The sequence below is a fragment of the Danio rerio genome, chromosome 11 (genome assembly GCF_049306965.1).
Source record: "Danio rerio strain Tuebingen ecotype United States chromosome 11, GRCz12tu, whole genome shotgun sequence".
Classification (NCBI taxonomy): domain Eukaryota; kingdom Metazoa; phylum Chordata; class Actinopteri; order Cypriniformes; family Danionidae; genus Danio; species Danio rerio.
Window position 1 is genome coordinate 29,922,414 of NC_133186.1, and position 26,833 is coordinate 29,949,246.

The following is a 26,833-nucleotide window of genomic DNA, read 5'->3' on the forward strand; positions in this document are numbered from 1 at the left end:
AACAGGCTTGAAGCAACTTAATAGTAGGTAAATTATTACTAATATATATATATATATATATATATATATATATATATATATATATATATATATATATATATATATATATATATATATGTTTTTTTTTTTGAAGCACAAGCTCTTAAGGTAGGTTTTACTTTAGCACTCCTCCACACCACCTCTTTTTTACAGTGGTTAGAGAGGAGTGCTTAAAGCAGCGGTTGACAAACTGGGTCCTGGTGTCCTGCAGTTTAAGAGCGCACTCATATTATGCTATCCAAACCGTGCCCAGGCCCATTTTCCAGATCGTTTGTGAAGTGTGAATGCTCTGAATTGGGCTTTGTAATTTGATGCAAAGATGATATAATGTGTAAATATTCATGTTTTTTTCAAAGTCAAAATATTAAAAACTTTTCAAGGATTTAACATTATAATTACTGGTAAACACATCGTAAGAGTCTTGTGAAAAGGGTTCACTAGGGTTGGAACTAAACTGCAGAGCTGTGGCCCTCCAAGAACTAGTTTGACATCTGTGATCTAATGGTTTAAATTACGCTCGAGATTGTTCAAAACATTAAAGATGAAACATAAAAAGAGGGTGGGACATACAGTAGCTTCTCCCCCTTTATAAGAAACAGCCGGGGGTGGGGGGTCTAGTCAGATACTAGAAAGCATTTGTATGGTCAGAAGGTTTGATGAGAAACTAAAGTATGAGGTGACATCAAAGAAAACGATCGATCCATTTAGGCCCCGTTTACACTAGTGCGTATTAGTTTTAAAACGGCGTTTTAGAATGAAAACGATCCGCGTCCACACTCGCGTTTTACCCAGCGTTTCTGAACTGCTCTCCGTCCACACCAAAACGCTGAAAACGCACATCACGTGACCACACACACACACTTTGGCAATCGCTGGAGCCCATCTACCCAGATGAGAGCTCTGCTAGTCGGACTTCTCATCAAGCATCTCCCGCTGGATCTAATCTCACTATATTTATTAAACGTGATATTTCATTCATCTTGTTGTCTTTATCTAACGACATATTCCCTGACTTTGGTCACTGGAATCTATTACTTGTTCTCAGGTAACGTGTTTTGGCTGAGCGCAAAGATAAGTTAATGATTAATGTAAGCACGTAGCCTACATTCTGTATATTGACTGATCGCTTGCCTTTATTTCCTATAATGTATAAACTTATTGTATGTTATACTTTTATAATGGCCATTATCGATTATTAAAACTGATATTCAGCAAAAGAGAGGGTGTGTTTCGTATTTTCACTGAAATTGAAAGGAGGCAGTTGTTATCGGCTCCGTTTTGTTATAAATATGCACACAGTGAAGATGACTCTCATGCAGCACGACGCCTCAACATTTCTGCTGTCTGTTTAGTTGTTAATATTAAAATAAAAATAGGCAGTTCCTTATATCAAGTTTACATTTTATTGTTGAGAAAGTGAAACAACGTAGCCAAGGTGATGTGAATGAAGTTATAAAGTACACTGTTCCCTGTGAAGATTGACGCGTGTCCTCGGTATGTTTTCCATATCAAACTGAGAAGAAGAGATGCAGCCTTGATCAAACTTGCGAAGTCTGAACTTACACGGAGAAGATTCAGGACTGAACTGTGTGTTAGGCTACTTAATATTGAGGAAAAGCCCCAATCAGAGAGGCGAATGTCTGCAGCCCCGCCTCCGTTTTCAGATATCTCCGTCTTTCCCCATCCACACTGAGACGGAGCTGCAGCGTTTTAGAATGAAAACGGCCTCTCCAGCGTTTTCGAAACGCTCCGTTTTCGGCGCTCGAGAACTCCGGCGTAGTGTGGACGGATGGCGTAACCGTAGCAAAACTTATGCGTTTTCAAACTAAAACGCATTAGTGTAAACGGGGCCTTAGGCACAAGTGGCAAACTTTAGAGATTTAGGGGTTTACATCTTAATGCTAATTTTGTCATTGTTGTTAAAACTAACACACTGATACTAACATTTAAAAAAAGATTTGATTTAGGACTGCACAATAGATCGTTTCAGCATCGATATCGCAATGTGCAAATCTGCAATAGTCACATCCCAGGATCTCAAGCAGTTTCAAGAGAATTTCAGGAAAAAAAAAAAAAGTTCAGCAAAGAGCCGTTTCTGATTTTTTGGGCAAACGCATATTTTAAAGAGCCATTGGGGAACATATTACTACTATTAATGATAAAAGTTTAAACAAAAACTTTATTTATATCCATGCACAACTCAGAAACACACAAATATGAAGCATCACATGTTGAATGAATAAAGATTTATTTATTTTTTCTTTTTTTGCCATCACCACTCATGAATATTGTTTACATTTATGTGTGTGAGGTTCCTATAGAAACAGAGGTTGTTTGCCCTTAACTTGTGTAGCAATTTAAGTTGAGCTACACTGGGGTCCACATGCACTGGTTAAAATGGCCTTTTATTGTAAACGGAGTTTTTATTCATTTTGCTGTAAAAAAATGCAATAAAATGAAATTGTATTTTCAATAGTAAATGGATTTCTTGTGACAAATATAATTTTTAAACCTTAAAATATTACTGAAGGAAGAGCCGCGTATTTTTGGTCAAAGAGCCACATGTGGCTGGGGATGAGGTGTCCTACCACTGCTATCTAGTGTTAATTTACATTAGATTATTGAATTTCTGACTTCAGCTAAAACCATAAAGTGCTGTTTGTTCATTTTTCTCTTTGTTCTGTTGTTTTCATCTGTGCTTTAATTGAATTTATTTTGTATATGTATAAATACACATTTTTTTGTATAATTTTGTAGATTTAATGCTGATGGACTGCAGTAAAAAAATGATCCCAATCCATGTAAAACGATAAATTCTTTTAAATAGTCATGTTGTGAAATGATGTTCATGATCGCAATCATTCATATTGCAATTTTCCAATATCGTGCAGCCCCTAATTTGATTTCACAGGGATTTTAAGCCAAATTGAGCAATCGCAATCTCCTCTACAAACAAAATGGTTAGTGCCATTCATAAACAGGACTGTCACAACTGTAAAACAAACAAACAAACAATTTATCAGAGTTTTTTTAATAAAAACAAAGAGCACGGTACACAAATTGAAATCAAAAAGACATTCTAGGCACGCGCCATGATAGAATGATCCCGGTCTACTTATTATCGCATACACAAATAACACAAAATGTGTTTTTCCACTAGCTGCAAATGAATAAACCAACGCATCTTAATGGATGACGATTCTGATACTACTAAATGATCTCAAATCCATGAAACAAAGTTCTAAAAAAAGTTACATTTTGTAAAAAAAACAGCACTACCTGACAGTAATGCACAGGTACCGCAGTGAGAAGAGACATCGAGCTCTTTGATGCTTTTAAAAAGACTGTGTGTGCTGAACATTACGCAGCTTTGGTGTTGTCATACACAGTGTGGACATTTCTGCGTTTGGGACCTGCTGTTAAAAGTAAACTTCAGATTCTTGGGGTCTCAAAGCAAACAAATGTCTGTTAGTCAGTGGTGGTGCGGCGATACCAGAATCGTGCTCTGAAGTCGTCGCTGCAGGTCATGAAGCCGGGGTTTGTGGGTGAGTGTACGATGCAGCGCACGATGTTGTTGTGGCCCAGTGACAGCAGGTTTTTCCTCTCGGCTGTGCGTGAATCCCAGCAGCACAGGCTGATGGTCCGCTCGTCCGGCAGCAGCACATAGTCCTCGGTGTGGTTGAAAACACCCTGAGTGCGGTGTGTTTGCCGCCCACTGAGACCGGCACCTGAGAGACAGGAAACACAATGAGGGTGAGCTGCTGAAACACTAATGACAGATGGGGAATTTCCAGCATGTGTGGCAAAGTAAATTTAATACTCATTTACATGCTTTAAATATTATATTCAGGTAATTATAACTTTGTTAGGTTAGATTTGATTCAGATTCAAGATTAAAATTCTCTCTGCTGAAAAAAATATTCTGCGTAAATCATTTATTATTACTACATTTACATAATCTGGCAGAAACTTTATTCCAAAGCAACTTATTAATGAGGACAACTGCAGTAACCAGAGCAACAAAAGAACAACATGTAAATACTCAGGGTGATCTATCCATATATCTATCCATCTATCTATCAGTCTATCTGTCTGTCTGTCTCAATCAATCAAATCAATCTGTCCTATTAAAAGAAGATACTAAATTCAAGATATGCTGATCACAATATAGATTCATCAGGTATCTTAAACCTGTTCCAGAGTCAGACTCGATCTCTTTTCAAGTGTGCATTTTCAAACTTTTCCAGCACAAGATATGTTTTTTAGTATTCTACAGAACAGTATAGTATTCTAAGAATTGTTTTCACTCCATTTGCCCCAAGCCTTCAGTCTAAGAGAAGTCTTAGGTAAGGTATCGGACTACTACTGGTTGCGCTTTATGTTTGTAAGAGTCATTTGATTCTGAACTGGACTACATGTTTTTGAATGCAGCCTTGCAGGTGAAATCAACACAATGGCAATTCTTCAAATTATGTAGAAGCAGGTAAGGTCTGACTTTGCTTAGACAAAAGTCTTGTCACTTAACAGAAATAATGTACATTATAGGATATAAAGTCATGGTAAAGTCATGGTGCAGTGGAAAAATAATATTGTGTATGACTCCCATTAGCTTGGAGGACAGCATCCATACATCTCTGCACTGACTCAAATAACTTATTAATAAAGTCAACTGGAATGACAAAGAAAGCGTTCCTAAAGGACTATCAAAGTTCATCAAGATTCTTTGGATTCATCTTCAATGCCTCCTCTATCTTACCCCAGACATGCTGAAAAATGTTCACTTCTGGGGACTGGGCTGGCCAATCCTGGAGCACTTTGACCTTCTTTGCTTTCAGGAACTTTGATGTGGAGGCTGAAGTATGAGATGGAGGGCTATCCTGCTGAAGAATTTGCCCTCTCCTGTGGTTTGTAATGTAATAGGCCGCACAAATGTCTTGATACCTCAGGCTGTTGAAGTTGCCATCCACTCTGCAGATCTCTCACACGCCCCCATACTGAATGTAACCCCAAATCGTGATTTTTCCTTCACCAAACAGGACTGACTTCTGTAAAAATCTATGCATCCATGTGAGTTCCAATAGGTCTGCAGTATTTGTGATGATTGGGATGCAGTTCAACAGATTATTCATCGGAAAAAAACTACCTTCTGTTACTTTTCCGAAAGATCAACTAGAAGTCAAGTTATTATTTGTTTCTCTTACAACTGGGATCAACAACAAGACTTTTATCAGGTAGTGACATTACCCTTTAATCTAGCCTTTAATCTTAGCATAATCTAGAACGCTTACCTGTGTACTTGACCAACGTCCGGCCTGTGGAAATTTCCCAGAGTTTGGCAACAGAATCTTTCCCGGTGGACAAAATGTACTTTGAGTTCTTGGAGAAGACGGCCGAACAGACCTCTGCACCCTCATGAGCTTTATCAAAGGTGGTCACGCAGCGGTTGGACACGCCGTCCCAGAGTTTGATGCTGCCATCTTTGCTGCAGGTCACGTAGCTGTTAGCGCTGGGATTGTAACAGACTCCGCAAATGGTGTCTGTGTGCTGATCCAGGGGGTTGCAGGACACGAAACACTGGAAAGTGTTAACATCATATAGGCGAAGTGTTGGATGCTGCGTACCAACCAGTAAGAAATCGCCAGAGGGGTGGAAGGATATGGACCGCAGCATTTCTGCTTCCTTTATGAAACAAAAAGAATCATCATTACATAGAAATCCATGCAAATATTTTCAATGAATGCTAATGAAATTCACAAATAACCTAGATGGTGATTTTACACCAAGTTTATTCTAAAATCTTACCTAGAGGATTGATTTCACGGGATTTGATCATACCTGTACGTGCTTGAAGGCTCTTTTTGCAGAAGGTTTTGAATAATCGAAGAGTTTGAGAGTGTAATCTCGAGATCCAGAGGCCAAGATCTGCTCTGTTGGGTGAAAAGAGAGACAGGTGACCTCGTCCACGTGATCATACAAAGTTCTGATCACAGGGTGGTTCTCCATGTTCTGCTGGGCTGTTTCATTCATCATAACCTACCACAAAAACAGAAACGCATGATTAGACTGTCCAACTATAATAAACAACATATCCTTACAGCCATAATCAAACTGAAGTAGCAACTAATCAGCAACATTTTCGCATAATAGATTATACAAGGCATAGTTTACCAGAAAACTCACCATTTTACTCACCCTCAAGTTGTTCCAAACCTGTTTGACTTTTTTCTGGTCAAACATAAGATATTTTGATGTGCATATGATACTGGTAGGTTCTGACATCCATAGTAGAAAAAAATACTATGGAGGTCAATGGCTGACAGTGTTCAGCATTCCTCAATATATCTTCTGGTGTGTTCAACAAAAGAAACTCAAACTGGTTTGGAACAAGTGAAGGGTGAGTAAAGGATGACAGGTTTTTGGGAGAACTATGCCACTAATTAAGAAAAAATTTGGCTGAAGACTGAAATGTGAATATTCAACTCAAGTGAAGACAATTGAACATGTAATTGCTCATAGTAACATCTAAAATATGCATACAGAAAATAAGATCAGCTCATGAGTAATCAACCAGATAGAAGTCACTGACAAAATCAAAGCACTCACTTCCAGAGGCATGGCACTCTTGGCCAGCATGCGCTCTGTGTCCAGGATCTTGATGGAGGCATCGGCGGAGCCTGTGGCGATGAGCTGCCCATCACGACTGTATGTGGCTACACGACATGGACCCTTATGAGACGTCACATAGCAGGTCTCGTACTCTGATGCTTCAGGGGACATGGTCTGAACATCTGCATCAAACTCCAGATCGATGCCCACACCAGGGGCCACAGTGTCCGAGCGGCCAATGGCATACTGCACAGCACTGTCATCATTCTCCATTCCTGCCAAATCACAAGAAAGTGCATTTCAGGTGTCTTTGAATAATTTAAGATTTAGTTTTTGATCTGTCAAAGTAGCATTAGTAATGATATAAATTTACACCCTCTAGACAAAAGACTACTAAGGCTGCATTTACACTGCAGACCTTAATGGTCAAATTCTGACTTTGTGACGATATCAGATTTTTTTGATGGCCAGCATACATCATCTTTTAAATGTGACTCGTATCGCATTGTCTGCATATACACAGCAAAGGCACAATGACACGGGGAAAAAAATAAATAAATAAAAAAATAATAAAGAGCGGGCGCTGACTGACAGCTGACAATAAAAAAGCCCTCTTTTCTCTCTTTATTTAATGTGTTTGCAAGGATTATTATTTTTTTTTTTGGACAGGTTGTTTAACTATAGTTTATTAAAGAAAATTTATCAATGGGCCATATCTGATCTGTGCCACACGGAAGAAAAAAAAACTAGAATTGAATCACTTGAACCATGCAGTGTAAATGCAGCCTAAATAACTAAATGTGAAAGTGCTTATAAGCAATTCCATGCAAAGTCAACCTTACTATGAAAAAAATAGGTTCACCAAAATAGTGAAACCTTTTTTTGAAAAGTGAAAGTTTTTTTTGTGTAGGTTTGTATTTTAAAGTACTGTAAAAAAAAAACTCAAATGTCTCTGTCAATGCTTTCAAACTATTATATTTGATGTACCAAAGTCACACAAGTGTTAATTTCACATGTCACATCCATAATGAAGCTTTTTCCTCATAAATGCAAAAATCATTTTTGTTCTATAGTGAGATGACTCTTAGCCTTTTGATTAGCATTATTTGTTTTGGGTTGTGCAGTTCAAATAACAGAATTTCTACAAAATATCTTGTATACTGCAAACTTGCAGACTTTTTGGTCACATCCATAACGCATGATTAGTTTTTGCATTTAAAATATAAAAATGCTTACAGATTGATATTTTTCTGATCCCATGACTCTGTAGTTATAGTTTTGGAAATATAAACAGATGCTTTAATGTTAACATATACTTCCTCTGCGAATTCTTGTTTTGAGTTTTTACTGCAAGTCACATTCGTAAAGCTGTGAAATTCTGTCAAGAAAACACTGTTCACACAAGGTATTTTCAACTATTTTTCTCGATTGGACCAAAAAAAGTGGACAACACTAAATAGCTGAAAATAGGATCTGAAACATTCTGCAACCTCCAACCACTTCAATTTAACTGATAAATGCATCACTTCTGTAATTGGCTTCAGCTTTTACCAAATCTGCCTGCCGTCTACGGCCAAACACTTTTTAAATGCTACTACATTATTATTACTTCACAATAGATCCTTTTTACATTTCCAGCTTTCTCAGTAGAAGACATCATCAAGTTGGGTAAACTTAGTGCCTGTTTAGTGTAAACAGGAGTGAATGGAAGAGTACAACAAATATTTTTTTACACAATACTATTTGCTGAAATAATAAAAGAAAAAATCCAAAATATTTTGATCTAGACTTTCAGAAAAAAGGGGGAAAAATAGTGTGATACTGATAACAGAAGCAGGAAGAGAGAACAACCTCAAATTTACTGCCCAGTACCATAGATGCTGCATTATAAACACCTTACACAAGCGGTAATTTGTTGTTTTTAATTTAATGCAAAGATGATAAAATACATACAAAACTGCATATAAAGGTTCGTACATTTAAAAAAAAAAAAAAAGATTTAAGATGGTTGAAGATTTGAAGATTTAATAAATCTAAGACTAAGTCACTATTTTTTACTTGCAATTGGTCTAAAAATAGATTTATTCAAAATAGTCGCAGATGTGATCACATTACCCCCATCCTGAGAGACATCCTCCATTGGCTGCCCCGATTCATTGGCTACATTTAATCCAGAACCAATGATAAAGTTTTCTGGTCTATAAATCCTCACATATTCTATCTCCTAGATAGTGGTTACATTTTAAAACTCCAGCTAGAAGTTTAAGATCCAGTGATCAAAATCTTTTTGAAGTTCTGCAGTCCAGACTCAAACATAGATGGGACATAAGCTTTTCTGTATCTCAATCTGCAGCATGAGATTAGTGAGGCACCTTCCTTATACATTTTTCATTCATTTTCTTTTTGGCTTAGTCCCTTTATTAATCAGGGGTCGCCACAGTGGAATGAGCCGCCAACTTATCCAGCATATGTTTTACGCAGCAGATGCCCGTCCAGCTGCAACCCATCACTGGAAAACACCCATACACACTCATTCACTACGGACAATTTAGCATATTCACCTATAGGGCATGTCTTTGGACTTGTGGGAGAAACCTGAGCACCTAGAAAGAACCCACGCAAACACACGGAGAACATGCTCCACACAGAAATGTCAACTGACCCAGCAGAGGCTCGAACCAGCGCCTTTCTTGCTGTGAGTTACCCATGTTTACATAACTTTAAAAAAATCACCTGTTCGATTTGGCCCACTAATATTTTACTGTGTTGACTATTGTTCGGTTTTTGAACCCTTTTCTCTTGCGTTTTATTATTTTGCTCTACATGCAGTTTGATTTCATGTGCAGCACTTTAGTCATTCTCGTGGCTACTTTAAAATGTGCTTCATAAATAAATAAACTTGATTTGACCCCTACCAACAGACTACAAAGTGTTCAGTGGATCAGTGTGTTAGTCTTGTGGGTGTCTGTTGAGAAGTGTCTAGCTGCAATCCAACAACTTTCCAGCATTTGTCAGTGTGGTTAGAACTGGCATTTCCAGAGGTAGTCAAAAACACAGTTAATCGCTTTAGTTTTATGGTGTAACCATTTATGTGGTCAAATGCATTCAAACAGCTACAAAAAGACCACCTAGTCTCTGTCTGCTGAACTAATTCTTTAGAATTACAGGTTGCATTGATGAAGTGCAAAAGTGAGTCTGCAAGGACCTCAAAAACAGCACAGACTCTTTATTCACAAAGTATGTTCTTAATTACTGTCTTGATCAAGAAATCTAGTTGAAAATATATTGTAGATGCTATCTTTTTGAAAAAAGTACATTATATTGTATAAAGGTGTACAGATTATCTATGTATATGCATGACGGCTATATTGTCCAGTCCACCCTTGTCACACTAAGTCTGATTTGATTCTAATTTAATAACACACACTTTTGTGAAGCTGCTTTGGAAGAATAATTATGGTCAAAAGCCTATGTATAAACTTGAATTGAATATTAAATGTATGGTGCTTTTATTACAACTCTGATAAAATATTCATCTTCAAAAATAAACTTACATTCGTTTAATTTTAAACAATGATAAATGTGGCTCTTTTGATTTTTCTTTTAAATTATGTACATTTTTATTAATGCATCTGAAGAATTTAATGTATTTTTGCTGAAAACCAGTATGTGTTATTTTTTTCTATAAAATAAAAAACCTTGCAAACCCCCAAACTTACCGCTACTGCTAAAGATCTTCACAGAACTTATTACACCTTGGCGCGTGTCTTTACTGACTGGTACAGTATGGTAAGGGTCGGTACGGGTCTCCTTTATCAGGCTTGCATTTCCACTGCCAAAAGGGTACTATAGGTACCCTTTTGGTGAACATGGTGCATGACAAAGTTTCAGACAACATCATTTTTACTCGAAAAAATGTCTACAGTAGAGCTGTATGGATCGTTCACATATCTTATGAAAAGCACTTCTCAAAGTTAGAACATATAAATACTTGTGTATAAATGTTCATTACTAACTTTTCTATATAGATGCTTTGAATAAAACTGCAAATCAATGATAGGGTGAAATGGCCTACTGTAATATCTGCAATTATATGAAATAAAAAAATGCCACATATACGACACATACAGACCCTTACAGGCTCCGATATGTTACTGATTACAGAAAAACTACACATAGCATACATTTAGTCCTTATTTAGGTTCAAAAACAACATATAGCCCAGTCAGTGCAAACCTCTCATCTGTATCTTTAATCTTCACCAGCACATGTAACCTCTGAAGTAGTTTGAAAGGTGATGAACAAACTGCCATGTTTAACTTTTATCATGTTTTAGGTTGCAGAAAGAATAATTTGCTGCTCGTTTTTTCCAGCTTCTCCTTTGTTTTTTCTCGTTTCACTCTCACTTTGTCCGTTTCTGAAAGTCAGAAGCACTTAAATAACCACGAGCATGTTATTAATTAGAGCTCAAGAAGTTTTTTTATTTCAAATATAGACGTGCGGTGAGGTCTCTGAAGAAACTGAAACCGCTCACACTTTTAGACGGGCTCGAAAAACAACAACAGGACATGGCAGATTTTGTTCTTCTTGGCTTTGTGGCCGTTCATCAAGACGACAACAAGGTTTGTTTAAGCTTGGATTGACCATGATTCGTTATTATGTGTATTTATTAGTACGGTGCAATGTCTTGGCTGTGTTTTTAAAAATGGTGGTTCCTTTGTTTTCATTCTCCTGGCTTGTGCACAAGCATCTCTGTAAACCAATAGCATTCAGCTGTGTGTCTAGCTCAGGGGTGGGCAATCTCGGTCCTGGAGGGCCGGTGTCCTGCACAGTTTAGCTCCAACCCTATTCAAACAGACCTCCCTATAGAGTTCAAGTGATCTTGAAGACACTGATTAGTTTGTTCAGGTTTGTTTGACTAGTGTTGGAACAAAACTCTGCAGGGAGACCATGACTTTTACAGACCCTTGTGGGTTTTTCAAAAACTTTTCCAAGCCTGGAAAGTGCATTGTCGAAATTTCATGACTTTGCAGGTTTTTCATGACCGTATGAACCCTGTGCAATATTGAGAGAAATTGATTGTGCTCACGCCTTTACACATTGTAAACTGATCTATATATGTATGTTTATATGCTTTTCATGTAAGGAAATATGTGACCAGTCAACTATTCATTTAAGTTCTGATATGTTATTGTATTTTTTGTTTGTCATTATTTATTATTTGTATTTTTCTTTTTCTTCCTTAAAAAATAGATATAAAAATAAAGTATTGAAAAAAGAATTTGCAAAGAACACTTGTCTGAAATTCTATTTATTAATGAGAAAATCTAAATGTGGGAATATAACACCAACTTTAGCCCAATGGACTAAAAGTGTGAGAAGGTTTATTTGTGCGTGCTGGAGTCTCACCTATCTTGGCGAGCTGCATGAGCTGCTCTGATGGAGAAACCACATTCTGCGGCTTGACTTCACTGATGAGGCTGTTGGCGATGTTGGTGTATCCGTCATACAGCAGTTGACTGATGATCAGCTTGTACAGATGCTGTCTGTCCTTCAGTGTGGGTTTGGGTCGAAACATCTTGACTGCTTGATGCCTGCACTTTAGAGGAGGAAGATAAAACGCCTTGTTAGCAGATAGTTTTGTGTTTTCGAGCTGCCTAACAAGACAACACGCTTGGTGGCGGTTTTAAAAAGCTGTTTAAGTATGAAACTTAAGGTAACGTTACATGGATTCAAAACACAGCCATTGTTGTGTACGTTAAATCTTTATAGCTAACGTTATAAAACAGCTTGTATTACATGCGACGTATAAAATGTATCCAGTGTCTGCTTTTGCGTTAAGTAAGAATTAAGGTTTGAAGTGAGCAATAAATACGATACAAAGTGAGTATCATTCATTTAAAGTTGCACAAAATCGACGACTTACCACTTCAAGGGATGTGCGCACACGTTCTGTGCGTCTTACGTCAAGACGTACACGTAAACCCGTTAAATTAAAAGTCTCTAAATGTGTCAAAATAAAAGCTCGACTAAAGGTTTTCATTGAATTTTGGTAAATGCTCTCTTTGTAACTGACAATATATTAATATAAAAACATAATGCGAATAAAATTTTCATTTTAATATAGCCTACCTGATCTGCAGATATGCTTATCAATTATTAAGTTGATATACTTTGAATTAACGGACACACGTTAGTGACGGCATTTTGTATCATTTAAGGGCAAAGGAGACAGAACTTGTGTGAAAATAAACACATTTTCAAGATTTCTTGACAAACATTTACACTTTTCATATTGTTCTTGTTTATACATCAATTAGTTGATTCCCAAATATTAAAGAAAACGTGAACTTATCACTATATGACATATCACTATATTATAATATTATCAAATAGTATTTTTCTGATTTGATGTAAATTTTTATTGACTTTTACTATTTGATTTGTCCTTGATCAAAAATGAGGAAAAAAACAGCCAATTATCTGTTCATGATGGATATCCCGAACCCAAAAACCTTTTATAAAATGCTTACTTATCCACATATATCATTTTGCTCAAATATTTAGGGAAAATGTAATATATTTTTTTTTGTTATTATTTTATTTCCTCAAACATACATTAAAAATGCAAACATTCTTGTTCTTATCAACAACTTATAATATTTGTAAGTTTTGAAATTTGTTCACTATTTAAATTGTACTTATTTATGAAATTCTTGGGCAAATATTATGAGCTTTAAAAGTAAAACAAATTGAATGTTGTCTTTTCCTCATCATTTTTATAATCAAAAAATATTATAAATTATTATTATTACCATTTGGGGCGACATGATGGCTCAGTAGTTAATACTGTCGCCTCACAGTGAGGTCAATTTTCGTTTTTGTGTTTGCATGTTCTTTCAGTGTTGGTGTGGGTTTCCTCTGGGTTCTCCGGTTTCCCTCACAGTCCAAAGACATGCGCTATAGGTAAATTAAATAAACTAAATTGTGTGTATGTGTGGAAATGAGTGTGTATGGATGTTTCCCAGTACTGCGTGGCAGCTGGAAGGGAATCCGCTGAGTAAAACGTATGCTGGAATAATTGGCGGTCTATTCTGCTGTGGCAACCCCTAATAAATAAAGGGACTAAGCTGACGGAAAATGAATGAATTATTACCATTTGAACACCAATAAGGTAGAGAGCAAATCGTCTGTTTAAGCTGGACATCCAGAACACAGAGACCGCAACAATTATATTCCTTCCTCCGAAAACAAACAGCACAAGCATCGTGTTCATTTTTAAATCTCATTTTTTGTCTCTTTAATGTATTTACAAGTTTTACACGTCCTCTGCAGGTCTTCATTACAAGAACACTGAGCAATCCTGACAATGTTCTGACTTGCACTTCACCATCAATGCATACAGGTATTTGAAGTTGATGTCTGGATTACTTTCATTCCGTTCAGGATGCATATTAATTCTTTATTGTGTTTGTCGTGTTATTTGGGAAAGTTCATTGAGCGAAAAAGTCGAAGCAGAAGAACCAGGGGTGGAAGTTTTCTCCAAACAGCCTGAAACATGGGCAACATTAACAGTCTCCATCCCTTTATGCGTTTTCTGTTGAACTGGGGAAAAGGGGGATACATTTATACCCTGTTTTAGGGTGAATCCAGGGAGGCTGCTGACACATTAAAACAAAATTAATATTACTGTTATGATACACTATTTATTCTGTTATTTCTATCAATGTTCTTTTTGCCTGCAAATGTTAAATAGAACTCCATATTTGCAGTCTCTTAAAAAAATAATAAATTAAAGAGTTCAGAACCTATTTTAAGTCTCTTCTTTTAAAAGTAACAAAAGAAAGAAAGAAAAAAGTCAAACTTTAAAACAAAAATATTTTCTATATATATAATACAAGTATTTAGTGTTCCCTCCATGTCGTAGAGAGTTCCAGCTCAAATAGGCCAGTGGTTCAAAGTTCCCATGTGGCTAGACTTGCAGAGTCTGAATAGATTTTATTATGTGTTTCAGCACGAGGCCTCCGAGCGTCGGCCAGCAGTTCATGTCAATTATCCTCAGATTCTTCCTCGGCTTCACGTAACCAGGTGAAGAAAGCGTTCACAGACTTCAGCGCTACGCCTTTTCCCAGCTGCTCCGCCGGGTCTTTACTCGTCTCCCATTGATAGAAAGCGTCCTCTGAAATGACGTCCTCATCGTAGAGACAATCGAAAAACATCCGGAGTAGGTCTGCGGAAAAAAACAAATCAAAAATGACCATCCAAACAAATCTTCCTGTCACCTGGCTTTATTTTTTTCATTGGCTACGTACTGGGTGGTTGATCCAGGGCGACAATCAGAGACTGAAGAGCATAAAGTGCTTGCAGCTGCCGCTCGGTGTCCGAGTCGAAGTACTTATGTAATATAGGCAGGCGTTTCTGGATGATAGCAGTGTCCACTCGACAGGACGTGCTTTCATCTGGAGAAGAGAGAATAAAAACAGGTGAAAGTGACTGGTGTGAGGAAGAGGAGTTGGGTTTTGTTTAATAAAAGGCTCAAAAGCGAGTAGCTTGCTCACCTTTAACTGCTGCTTTACATATAGCAGTCATTAAAGCTCTCAAAAAAGGAGAAGAACTCATCTGAGATTCGTCCAAATTAGCCTGAAAGGAAAAGAAAATTTTAAAGGAACCAATATACTTCACGTCATATCATCTTAGGCACAGTTGGGGCATGCTGAGACCCTGTTTGCACCTGGTATTAAAGTTTGTGTGAACTCAAAATTTACTTTGTTTATTTTGATCGCGCACATTACTGTTATTTAGTCGAACAATTAATACGTGTGAGGTAATCTACTGATTTTTTTGTTTTGTTTTGATTATCTTTAATCAAATCTGAACCTTTGCTTTAGTGTTTGGATTGGTGCTTCTTCTGTAATGACATTAGTTTTTGGGTTCGGTCACAATATTCCTAACCACGCCTCTCTTACCGTTAGTTTGCTATGAGGAAATGATTACCAAAAAGAATGTCTTGCCCTCAACTTAATATTAAGTTTCAGTTGAAAGTACATCAACATACTGAAATAAAACTCTCCGCAACAATCGTTTCACCAGTTTACACTAAGCAGATTTTTGCAATATTTTAAAGCACCAAAACAAACATGCCCTCAACATGACCACACCCATTTTTTTGATATCTCTACTATAAGCTTATTAAGCGTGACGTCACGCGAAGCGGCTTACAGGTCCAAGCGATCTATCAAACTGTATGGAGAGACCCAACAAATGGTAACAATAAACGTTTACAAAGCGCTGTAATACTTTCGAAAATCACGATCACAATATATATATATATACACCTATGCCTAATATCTGGTGAACAGAATGTGATAAGTTTTTTATAAATTGTTAAAGGGGCGAGGCAGTGGCGCAGTAGGTAGTGCTGTCGCCTCACAGCAAGAAGGTCGCTGGTTCGAGCCTCGGCTCAGTTGGCGTTTCTGTGTGGAGTTTGCATGTTCTCCCTGCCTTCGCGTGGGTTTCCTCCGGGTACTCCGGTTTCCCCCACAGTCCAAAGACATGTGGTACAGGTGAATTGGGTAGGCTAAATTGTCCGTAGTGTGTGTGAATGTGTGTGTGGATGTTTCCCAGAGATGGGTTGCGGCTGGAAGGACATCCGGTGCATAAAAACTTGCTGAATAAGTTGGTGGTTCATTCCGCCGTGGCAACCCCGGATTAATAAAGGGACTAAGCCGACAAGAAAATGACTGAATGAATAAATTGTTAAAATATTGGTGTCTGTGATGCAGTAAGTTCATTTTGTATATAAAATTCAATTTAATGTGTGATATGACTAAAAAGTGGTCATAAACGAATGTTTTCTCAATTCAAATGAGTAGCGGCTTGGACACGGAAACAGTATTCCATACGTCACGACTTATCAAGCGGATAGTTTGTAGACTTGCCCCTTATTGCTGATTGTGTTTTAGACACACATTGTAGTCAAAAGTGTTTTTAAAATACTGATAAATGCTAATTTAAGATGCATTTATCCCAATCTTTTAAAATGTTTTGATTTTGTCTACTTTTAAGCACTTCCAGTGGTAGTCAAAAGCGCATTTGTTCAGATTGCTTTTAAAGTGCAGACTCTCATTTAGTTGAATATATTCAAACAGCCTCAATAGTACATCTACTTTCCGCCTACTGGCTTCATTCCTTAATGGATGTGGTTTTGAAGCAGGCTGACCAGGTCGGATTTAAACTTTGCCACTAATAACACTAAAGATGGTTTGAAGGTTAAATTGTAAAAAGCAAATGTTCTCTTACCAGTACTGATTCTAAGTGCAAGGAAGCATAGAGAATAGAGGCTCTTAGAGCAGATACAAAATTTGTCTCGTTTAGTTTCTATAGAAATAATTCAGTGATTTTATGAATACATTCCCAAATTCAATTTATGAAAATCACTAAAGTCACATGGAAATAGTTAAATAAATATCTATAATTGAAATTTAAGTATATGTAATGTATTCAAGTAAGGTCAAGCCTAAAGGCCATGGTATAGACTACCTGACAAAAGTCTTGTCGCCAATCCAAGTTTTGGGAACAAGCTATTACACACTGCCCACTAGGCTAATGGTTAATTTTAATAAAAGTATTTAAAAAAGAAATAAGAGACTAAATAGTTGCATTTTTAACCTATAGCATGTAAAATGTGATTTTAAAAAGAAACCGTCATGCAGCAGCCAAGAGAAAAAAACAGCCTTGAAAGCAAATGTCTGAAATATCTTTATATACTTTGGGCTTAAGAATGAAGTCACTAAAGGGGTGCAGACAGAACCAGTGGTTGTTTTGAAGGCAAACATCGATGCCTTGAATCTGATGCAAGTCTATTGGAAAAATGGCAACCAGTGGAAAGTGATGCACAGAGGCGTGACTTGTGCTCTTTTCAGCTTGTTAAAGACCACTCTCATTGTTGCATTCTGGATCAGTTGCAGAGGTTTGATAGTGCTGGCTGGACGGCCTGTGACTTGACGTTGCAAACAGTATTATCAAATGCTTTCTTAAGCTGGACTTTGAGTATGCCAATTTTGTTCAGATGGTGCTATGAAAAGGGGCAGGAATAGCATTTTAGGGTGTATGTCCAGCAAATAGTTTTTTTCCCAAGCATTTTTTTCTGTTCTCAATAAAAGCGATGCATATTGAAACAATGTGTTTTCTAGACCTTTTTCTTGGCTGCTGCATGGAGGGTGCCATTGCGACCAGTGCCTCTGGTAGAATGCTACGAAGTTCCATTTACAGCTTTCACAATTTGCGCTCTGAAAATGGGTTTCAATAGCGTTTTGAGTGGATTACGGAAATACCTGAAACTTAACAGGTATGTAAGTCATGCAATTTACAAAAATGACCAATATAGTCTGTTACTGATGCTCTGCTGGCTGATGTGCATGTTCATTCTAATCGCGAGCCGTTCATGTTGAATTTAGTGTGTAGTATTTGTGTTTTCTGTCATTTCAAAAAGTCACTTTATTTTCACTTTGTAACACATATTAAATCAGTGTGTTTGTGGGATAGTACAGTAGGCTATGTGTGTGTGTCAGATATTATGGTGAATTACATTTGTTTGGGTTGGTTATATATTTCAAAGAAAGAAAAAATGTTGACTGAGCAACGACGAGGCTTCATTTAAACAGCAGAAGGTGCCATCTGACAACCAAGGGAAATTGCCTCAGCAGTTGTTTTCCGTCCTATTAGATCACATTTTTTTAAATGATTAGTCCACCAGGAGGTGGCGCTGATCGACAACAGAATTATTTCAAAGATGATAAAAGCAGGTAAAATACTGTGTAGATTAAAACCATAGTTTCAAAGCTGTCTAAATGTTTATACGCATCAGCTGCCGATGGGAAGTTCTTAGCATTCTCCTTGCGCAAACACGCAAAGCATGATGGGTAAATCTGCGTTCTAAGAAAAAGGTCTATATGAAACACAGATTGCTCAAAGTTTTGTAAATGCTCTTTGTTTTGATTTTCTAGTGGTCTCACAATAGGAAAACTCACAGTCTGATGCATTTGCATGGTTATGAATAAAAGTCAATGGAAGGAAAGTTTAGTTTGCATCTTTAACTTCTGTTTTCCCTTTAATTTACTGTGCAACTGAGACATGTGTGAAGCAGATATTTACAATATATTTTAACATCACAGTGAGCAAGTGTGGACAGCTACAGGAAACATAAATGAACTTCCCTAAATGAACTTCACCTTGAGTATACCAAGACTACAAAACACAAGAAATGTCAATTGTATGAATGGGGAAAAGTGTAGCGGTCAATGTGCTGAATGAAGCCCTGTCTTTTAGTAAAGGAGCCAATCATCGATCGATATAGACTGACGATTCTCCAGGGGAGGGGCTTGGACCAGACGTGTGTTTCTGTAGTGGTTATGAACCCTCTGGGGTCAATAATATTTCAATGATAATTCAGCGAATACTTGCTTTACACACATGAGAAATATATTCACATAAGGCTTGAAATAGCTTCTAGTTAACTAACCAACTACACTTGAAATGTTCTCTGGTTTTGTAATCTATATGAAACAAATGCAAGTACAATCCGTCCTATCAAACGCACATCCCATGACAGCGACTACTCGAATGCCCACAAACTTGTAAACAAAGAGGCTGCTGTTATTTCAGGAAGAGGTCTGCCATCAAGAACAAGTTGGGAATTATTTCAGAAGATTTGGCAAAAGGATTGGACAAGGCATTATTCAGAGGATTGTGTTGTCTAATATGTGGTTGGTGTTGTGATCTCGTTCCCTTCGACTGTGCATGTGCATTAGCTTGGGCAACCAAAAAAATGCAGATTTAGCTTGATTGGAAAGTTTAGAAATGAAACGTAAGAGCCAGTTGATGTTTCATTTTATTGGTGGTTCCAAATGTGAAATTTATTTGTAAGTTTGGCAGTTTTGGAGAAACTTTCAATGCCTGAGCATGAGGCGTTTCAAAGATGGTCGCTCTCCTGAAAACATTACATTAAATTTTAACGTCAGGGTTGGTGATCAGCTTCATCCATATAAGAATCGTTTTTTAGGTTCATTCTCACCTCGATCCAGTCAAAAATCTGTTCATCGCTGGACATGTCCTCTAGCAGGAGCTGCTCCAGTTGTTTAAAGAGCTCCTCAGGACTGAGGCTGGGTTTGGCTGAGGCCGGAGAGACAGGAGAGATGTCCGACACCGTGAATTCTAACTTCTGCAAGAAAAAAAAGAAATTAAGCAATTCTCTAAAATCAACCACACTTCATATCTGTATCTGGGAGGGCTGTGCTCTCACATGTTGTGAGATGAAGGCAGGAAGATGTTCTCCCTCGGGCAGGAAGTCGGCCCAGTTCAGCCCAGACTCTCTCCACAAGTCTCCAACTTTCCTATGGCTCTTTAGCACAAGTAGACACATGTGAATACACAACTACTTTACAGCAAAGCGTTATAGCTGCAGAGGTGTTGTGTATAAAAAAACAAACACAATAATCATTTCTGTCTGAATCATGCAGGAGCCCCTAAACCACAGACGACAATGAGATAAACAATGCAATGTTCTGAAACACCAAGTTGACAAAAGTTGAGCTTACCATTTGTTTGCATAGTAGGTGCAGTATTTCAGAAAATAAGATGGCAGCTCTTCCCACAGGGAGTAGCGGTTTACTTAACTCACTGCAGAGACAAAACAAATCTCCATTAGATGCTAAACTGAATCACCCTGACAGCTGTAGCCTACAAGGACCTGGAATGACTGCAACTACTGTGCACTTGCCAAACTGTTAAAGCCCCAGGAGTCACACAACCCAACACAATGCGGCACACTGGAAGAGATGAGCTGTGTTTTTATTTATTTTATATTAAATTTTGAAGTCCAGCTTTTAGAGAATATCAAGTCTCAAATCACAATATACAACTCCATTGTTGACTTAACATTTTGACGGTACAATCTGCTTCGAATGTAGTCCATACTGTCTTTAGATGAATTTCATCAATAATTTGTAAAACTACTCATTTAAGAATGTTATTGGGGAAGAACAGGACATAAAAATGAAATAAAATATCCTTGTACTGGAGCTTTAGCAGTACACATGCATTTCATAAATTGTCCTCTAAAAGGACATTCCACCTCATAGAACTTTCCTCCAAAGAAGGTAATCGGGTTCTAGAAGTGAAATGTCCTTTCCGTTCTATCACAGATTACACAAAATAACCTCAATACAGATCTCATAGGTTTAATATTTGATGTCCTCCATACCTGAACAGCTCTCTCATGTTGATTCCTCCCTCTTTCAACAGAGGACTGAGCAGCTCAGCCAGATAAAGCCAAATGAAGGGAATGTCTATGGCCATGTCATCAGCCTGCTCCAACATCTCTGAAAACCTGTAGACCAATGAGACGAAGACAAAACACATTTTAACATCATAGTATGAAAATACTGATAAAACAGCATGCTAACTATCTGCTTGCTAAATCTGACATGTCACAGTTTCTGGGTCCAAACACTTGGCCAAATGCAAACAGTACTAATACAGTTCTCAGCTTATATAATTACACCCCTCACAAATCTATCTTTTGAATTCATATTTTAATAGGAAGCTATACAATATTATATTTGTGCATTTACTGTACATTAGATTAGCCAGTTCTGAAGCCAAATCTAGAGCTTATCTAACAAAATAACTTTTGATAACGGTCGATTAACTAGTACACCCAAAAGTATATGTTATAGAAAAATATTAAATACAAATTTAAAAGAGAGGAAAAATCAAGAGAAGGAAAGAATTTGAAACATTTAGTTGAAATTTTGTAGTTTGTAATTTTTTTTTTTTGCAATATTTTGCTTGAATTTAATTGTATTGTCTGTCAATTCTAAATATGTTTGGTGACTAAGATATTATTTTTTATAAATATATATGTTTAATAAATCTGTTTTGTTTAAATGCACCAAAATACATTGTCTATATTCACTGAGAAATAGAGAAAATATTCATTTTCAAAATGCGGTGTACTCATATATGCTGAGCACTGTACATGCTCAAAGCGTGCTGTAATACTGCAATATCTTTTATAAACTTCTGAAATATTAGTGTCTGGTGTGCAGCAAGACCAGAGATTGTAGTGAACACAATATTGTTTTCTAAAATACACACTTTAATTCGGTTGAAGTCAGAATTATTACCCTTCCTGTATATTTGTTCCCCAATTTCTGTTGGTAATAAGATATTATAAATAGTTTTAACAACTTATTTCTAATAACTGATTTATTTTATCTCTGCCATGATGACAGTAAATAATATTTGACTAGATTTTTTTCAAGATACTAGTAGTTTAAAGTACAATTTAAAGGCTTAACTAGGTTAATTAGGCAAATCATTGTATAGAGATGGTTTGTTTTGTAGACAATCAAAATAAATGTTGCTTAAAAGCGCTAATAATATTGACATTAAAATGGTTAAAAAGAATAAAAACTGTTTTTTTCTAGCCGAAATGAAACAATTAAGACTTTCTCCAAAAGAAAAAAAATTATAAGAAATACTGTAAAATGTCCTTGCTCTGTTGAACATCATTTGGGTAATATTTGAAAAAGAAAAAAAAATTCAAAGGAGGGCGAATAATTCTGACTTTCACTGTATGTACTATGACTAAAAAAGTGTTTATAATCAGTTCAAGTCAAATAAGTAGAAACTGTACTCTATACATCTCAATTTAACAAGTAGATATTAAATATTAAAGGAAAAGTGTACTCCAAATGTACAGTAATTTACATCAAATCATTTACAAAAACATGATATGTCTTCATAAATGCCAGAAATTATTCACCACCCTCCACTAGCTGATCCTTTCTTTTGTTGAGCACAAGGGAAGATATTTTGAAGAATGTTGCCAATAGTCCCTCACACAGTGATACCGGTAAATATCCAGAAAAGTTCCGCAACGACTTTACCAGTATATTCAAATATGTGCTGTTCACACAGGCAATTGTGTGACAATTCTTATATTATTAACCAGAAATGAGCTCTAAACAGCTGCGCTTGCATTTGTAATAGTAAAGAGAGTTGCTTGTTGATGGATTCACTTTTGTTTTAAAAAACTTTAGCACTCATGTACCCGCTTTTGTCCCAGAGACGGACCAAAATATTACCATCCGAAGGCAGAGGCGCTAACCATAGCTGAAAACAGCTTTGTTTACACATTTGACTACATTACAAATGCTGATTATATGAAGGAACACTTTGCATCTCGAGATATACATTTGGGAGTGTCCTGCAGCTTGTGACATACTTCTTAAAACGAAAGACTACCAGTGTTTGTGGGTTACTCAAATCTGACTGATCGGGTGCTTCTTCACGTGATTTTATTGATCATCTTTTCCACAGTTTGCACTAAGAAGGAACATAGAAACGTTACTTGACTAACAAGCAGCAGCTAAATGTTTCTGGAGAAAAATTCAAAGGTGTTTACTTTAATAAACAGCACGGATGTAAGTGTGTCTGTTTGGCTGTAGAAGACATCCAACATCAGCACGTTTTAGACGTGAACGTGCTTTTTCCAAAAAATTTTCTGGTATTTTCAAAATGGACCAATTGACAATGGACCAATTGATGTTCCCTTTCCGGACAGTTGCCGGTAATTTTTCAGTAAAGTCTGTATGTGTGAAAGGGGTTGATGTCAACTGTAGTATTTTTATTTTCTACTATAGATGTGAATGGCTTTTGGTTTGCAACATTCTTCCAAATATCTTCTTTTGTGTCCAACAAAAAAAAAGAACGGTGAGTAAAGGTTATTTTTTACCTTAACTACAATAAACTTCAATAAAGCGTGTGCACTCACCCTTTGTAGAGTTGAGAATGGGGTAAGATGCCCTTTTGTATAAGCTGATAGTAGAGCAGTCCCATGTGCTCTCTGGCTTTCTGACTGCGCTCTAGTGTGCTCTCCAGACCCATGCGCACAAACACACACAGCATAGAGGGCTGCTCTATCTCCAGCACACACTGCACTGCCTCCTGCAAGGATGAAAAGCACATTACCACTGCTTAAAGTACAGCACAGTACAGTACAATAGACAATCAATCATACAGGAGATAATACAAGTTACTTTACACACACTGAAGCAAATATTATAATGAAAAGCCCAATGATGGACGACACAAACATAGACAGTATTACAATGAATGATAGGGTTGCTAAACAAGTGTGGAGTAATCGCTGGTGATTCTTTATTTTGTTTTTAGTATGTTTTTTTCTTAAGTTAATTTTATTTACTACCATAAAAGTCAAACAATGGAAAGTATGTTATTCATGTTAAAGGTTTGGGTTTGGTAAGATTTTTATTTTGCCAGCAGCTAGCTCCCTACAACTATCATATGGTCGCCCACTGAAGCTAAGCAGGGCTGCACCCCATTAGTTCCTGGATGGGAGACTACATGAGAAAGCTATGTTGGCTGCTCGAAGTGTTGTTAGCGAGACCAGCAGGGGGTGCTCAACCTGCGGTCTGTGTGGGTCCCAACACCCCAGTATATTGATGGGGACTCTATACTGCTCAGTGAGCGCCGTCTTTTGGATGAGACGTTAATTCGAGGACCTGACTCTCTCTGGTCGTTAAATATCCCAGGATGTCCTTCGAAAAAGAGTTGGGGTTTAACCCCGGCATCCTGGCCAAATTTGTCCACTGGCCTCTGTCCATCATGGCCTCCTAATCATGCCCATATCATAATTGGATTCATCACTCCGTCTCCTCTCCACCAATCAGCTGGTGTGTGGTCTGGCACAACATGGTTGCTGTTGCATCATCCAGATGGATGCTGCACACAGGTGGTGGATGAGATTCCCCAAATGTGTAAATCGATTTGAGTGTCCGGGAAAGTGATATATAAATGTATTTTTAGGAATTATTATTACTATAATATAATTTACCTAAAGTATCTCATGCTTGCCATTAAGGATAGATTTATTTAATCAAAACTACAGCAAAAACAAGATTATTATGGCTCATCTCTTTTCTTTTTAATGAATGAATTTAATAATCATTCTTTTAGTTTCTAACTTAAATTTTTTAACTTAAATCACACAATACTTCAGAAATCCATCTAATATGATTCGTTTGTGCTCAAGAAGCATTTATCTTTATTATTAGTATTAAAACAATTGCTCAACTTTACATTTTTGTGGAATTTGTTTTTCCTCTAAGATTAGTTGATGAAGAGTAAGTTCCATCAAACATTTTTTTTAAATATATTTTTTATAAAGTTTATGTATTTAATGTATTTTTCTGATCAATTAAATACATCCTTGCAATATAAAATGTACTGATTTTAAACAGAAGCATTTGAACAATATTATATACAACCATTTGTTTTTAATTGTCAATGTCGAGCGGCTTTTGTTCTTGTTTATACAGGTCATTGTACCTTGTAGTCGTTAATGTGCAGAAATTCATCAATGATAGCTTTGGACTTCCGCTCGATCTCCTCTTCAGACAGGACAGGCTTCTCTGAAACACCGCTGACCAGCAGCGTCTCTGATTTCACTGCAATAAAGCAGAAGCTCAGTATTTACAATATATATTTACAAACGTTAATGCACACTTGGAAAAGTCAGCATCATTTACCCAAACATTCCCTCAACATTTACTTAAACTCAAGTGATCTAAACTTTTATGAATTTTTTTTGAACAACAAAAAAAAAAAAAGATATTTAGAAGAAAGTTGGGGAGGTGCAACCTACATCCATAGTAGGTACAAAATATACTATGGAATTAAATGGCTGCTTTTTTCCCAACATTCTTTACAGGATATACGCCTGAATCCTAAAGGTAATTAAGACCTCATCGCTACTACAAGTTCCAATCAGTATCAAACCTTTCACCTAATAAACAGTTGTGGTTAAATAAATCAATGTAGCACAACCATGCAACAGAACTCAGATACGCTCGGAAAAAACAAAGCTTAAAGGAATAAATGACGTGGTAGTTTTCAGTGACAGGCTTCAGCCGCTGTTTAAACTCGTCTTTCTCCAACCAGAAGATGCAAACTTACATTTTCCCATTCTGCTGTCTGTTTTGCTCTATGGCTTCGCTACATGTGGAGAGCGACTTTTTACCTTCCTGCATTTTCGCAAATTACTTGACATCACCCGGACGGAGGAGCTTGGCTGGACGTGCCCCTGCCCGAACCAATCGCGTGGATCGAACACGCCGTTGTTAATATTAGGAGGAAAATAAATATATTTATGCTTTTTTTTGGAGTCAAACACTGTGGACAACGCTTGAACAAAATTTAAGACCAAGTAAAAAGCGATGAGGACTTTTTAATACCTTTTAAAGGCCTTAATTTTTTCATAATTTATTTATTAACTTTTAATACTTTTCAAGACCCCGCAGACAACCTGCTTCAGTATGTTTTCCATTGTTTTTAACCGAAGAAAGCAACTCAGGCAAGTTGAATTCTGAGAAATAAATTCTCATTTTGGCAGAACTATCGCTTTAAGATGCATTTACATCAATCTGAACACCAGTGGAGGACACTTACAATTTTATCATGTTATCATTTTTATTTTAAACTTGCCCAATTTGACCCCTTTCAGAGGCAGTCAGAAATGCAAGACTCAATTGCTTCATAGTATGAATGCTCAGTGGTGAAAAGCATTTAATGAGCTACGAATGACAATCTATTCTTCGCCCGCCTGCTGACCGATCATGTGGTTGTTATGAGAAATCTTGTGAAAAAATTTACCAAAAAATTTGGCCATGTCACTTCACAATTGAACTAAAACTCTGCAATTATGAAATCGTAGCCTCCATTCACATGATTTACACTTGCTTGCAATCCATCTAACATGATTTTCTGTTACACAATACTCATGTCAGACAGTTTTTTTATTTTTAAATTTTCAGAAACTAACGATAAACAAAGATGAACAAATGCAGTTTTAAATGTGTTGTTTAATTTTCTTAATAAACACATTAACTAACATTAAAGGTTATGTACTCTCCCTCAACTGGTTCCAAACCTTTATTAGTTTCTTTCTTCTGTTAAACACAAAAGAAGATATTTTGAAGAAAGCTGGAAACCTGCAACCATTGACCTCCATAGAAGGTAAAAAAATGCATTTTTCAAAATAACTTTGTTTGTGTTTTTAAAAAAAGACTTAAAAGGTTTAAAACAAGTAAAAGGGTGAGTAACT

The 26,833-nt window shown here is 36.8% G+C and overlaps 2 protein-coding genes across 10 annotated transcripts in view; both read right to left on the minus strand.

Annotated features, from left to right (window-relative positions):
* Positions 1 to 2,270: 2,270 nt before the first annotated feature.
* cstf1 (cleavage stimulation factor, 3' pre-RNA, subunit 1) lies at positions 2,271 to 12,620 on the minus strand. Of its 2 annotated transcripts, none has more exon segments than NM_001328559.1 (6): positions 2,271 to 3,767; positions 5,328 to 5,718; positions 5,875 to 6,072; positions 6,643 to 6,920; positions 12,055 to 12,244; positions 12,572 to 12,620. In NM_001328559.1, coding segments are annotated over 5 exon segments (1,296 nt in total). In that variant the 5' UTR covers positions 12,224 to 12,244; positions 12,572 to 12,620; the 3' UTR covers positions 2,271 to 3,507.
* A 1,300-nt stretch (positions 12,621 to 13,920) lies between these two features.
* The window catches only part of eif4g3a (eukaryotic translation initiation factor 4 gamma, 3a), a 91,359-nt gene continuing 78,446 nt past the window's right edge, over positions 13,921 to 26,833 (minus strand). For 4 of the 8 annotated variants that reach the window (XM_073916798.1, XM_689398.10, XM_009306090.5 and 1 more), the window contains exons 26-34: positions 25,060 to 25,178; positions 23,483 to 23,655; positions 20,906 to 21,031; positions 20,241 to 20,322; positions 19,946 to 20,044; positions 19,718 to 19,864; positions 15,204 to 15,285; positions 14,958 to 15,104; positions 13,921 to 14,875 (exon numbers count right to left, since the gene is read on the minus strand). In XM_073916798.1, coding sequence (XP_073772899.1) covers positions 14,694 to 14,875; positions 14,958 to 15,104; positions 15,204 to 15,285; positions 19,718 to 19,864; positions 19,946 to 20,044; positions 20,241 to 20,322; positions 20,906 to 21,031; positions 23,483 to 23,655; positions 25,060 to 25,178 — 1,157 coding nt within the window. In that variant the 3' untranslated portion in view covers positions 13,921 to 14,693. Of the gene's footprint in view, positions 14,876 to 14,957; positions 15,105 to 15,203; positions 15,286 to 19,516; positions 19,634 to 19,717; positions 19,865 to 19,945; positions 20,045 to 20,240; positions 20,323 to 20,905; positions 21,032 to 23,482; positions 23,656 to 25,059; positions 25,179 to 26,833 lie in introns of those variants that run through there. The other 4 variants (XM_073916801.1, XM_073916800.1, XM_073916799.1 and 1 more) reach the window with 1 other exon arrangement.

What these genes read in the sequence shown, in the direction of transcription:
- cstf1 (XM_073915509.1), bottom strand. Translation starts at nt 12,223, where the DNA reads ATGTTTCGACCCAAACCCACACTGAAGGACAGACAGCATCTGTACAAG. An exon ending in GAGCCTTCAAGCACGTACAG is followed by an intron (nt 5,719 to 5,874) that starts GTATGATCAAAT and finishes TGTTTCATAAAG; the next exon opens with GAAGCAGAAATGCTGCGGTC. An exon ending in GACGTTGGTCAAGTACACAG is followed by an intron (nt 3,768 to 5,327) that starts GTAAGCGTTCTA and finishes CCTGTCTCTCAG; the next exon opens with GTGCCGGTCTCAGTGGGCGG.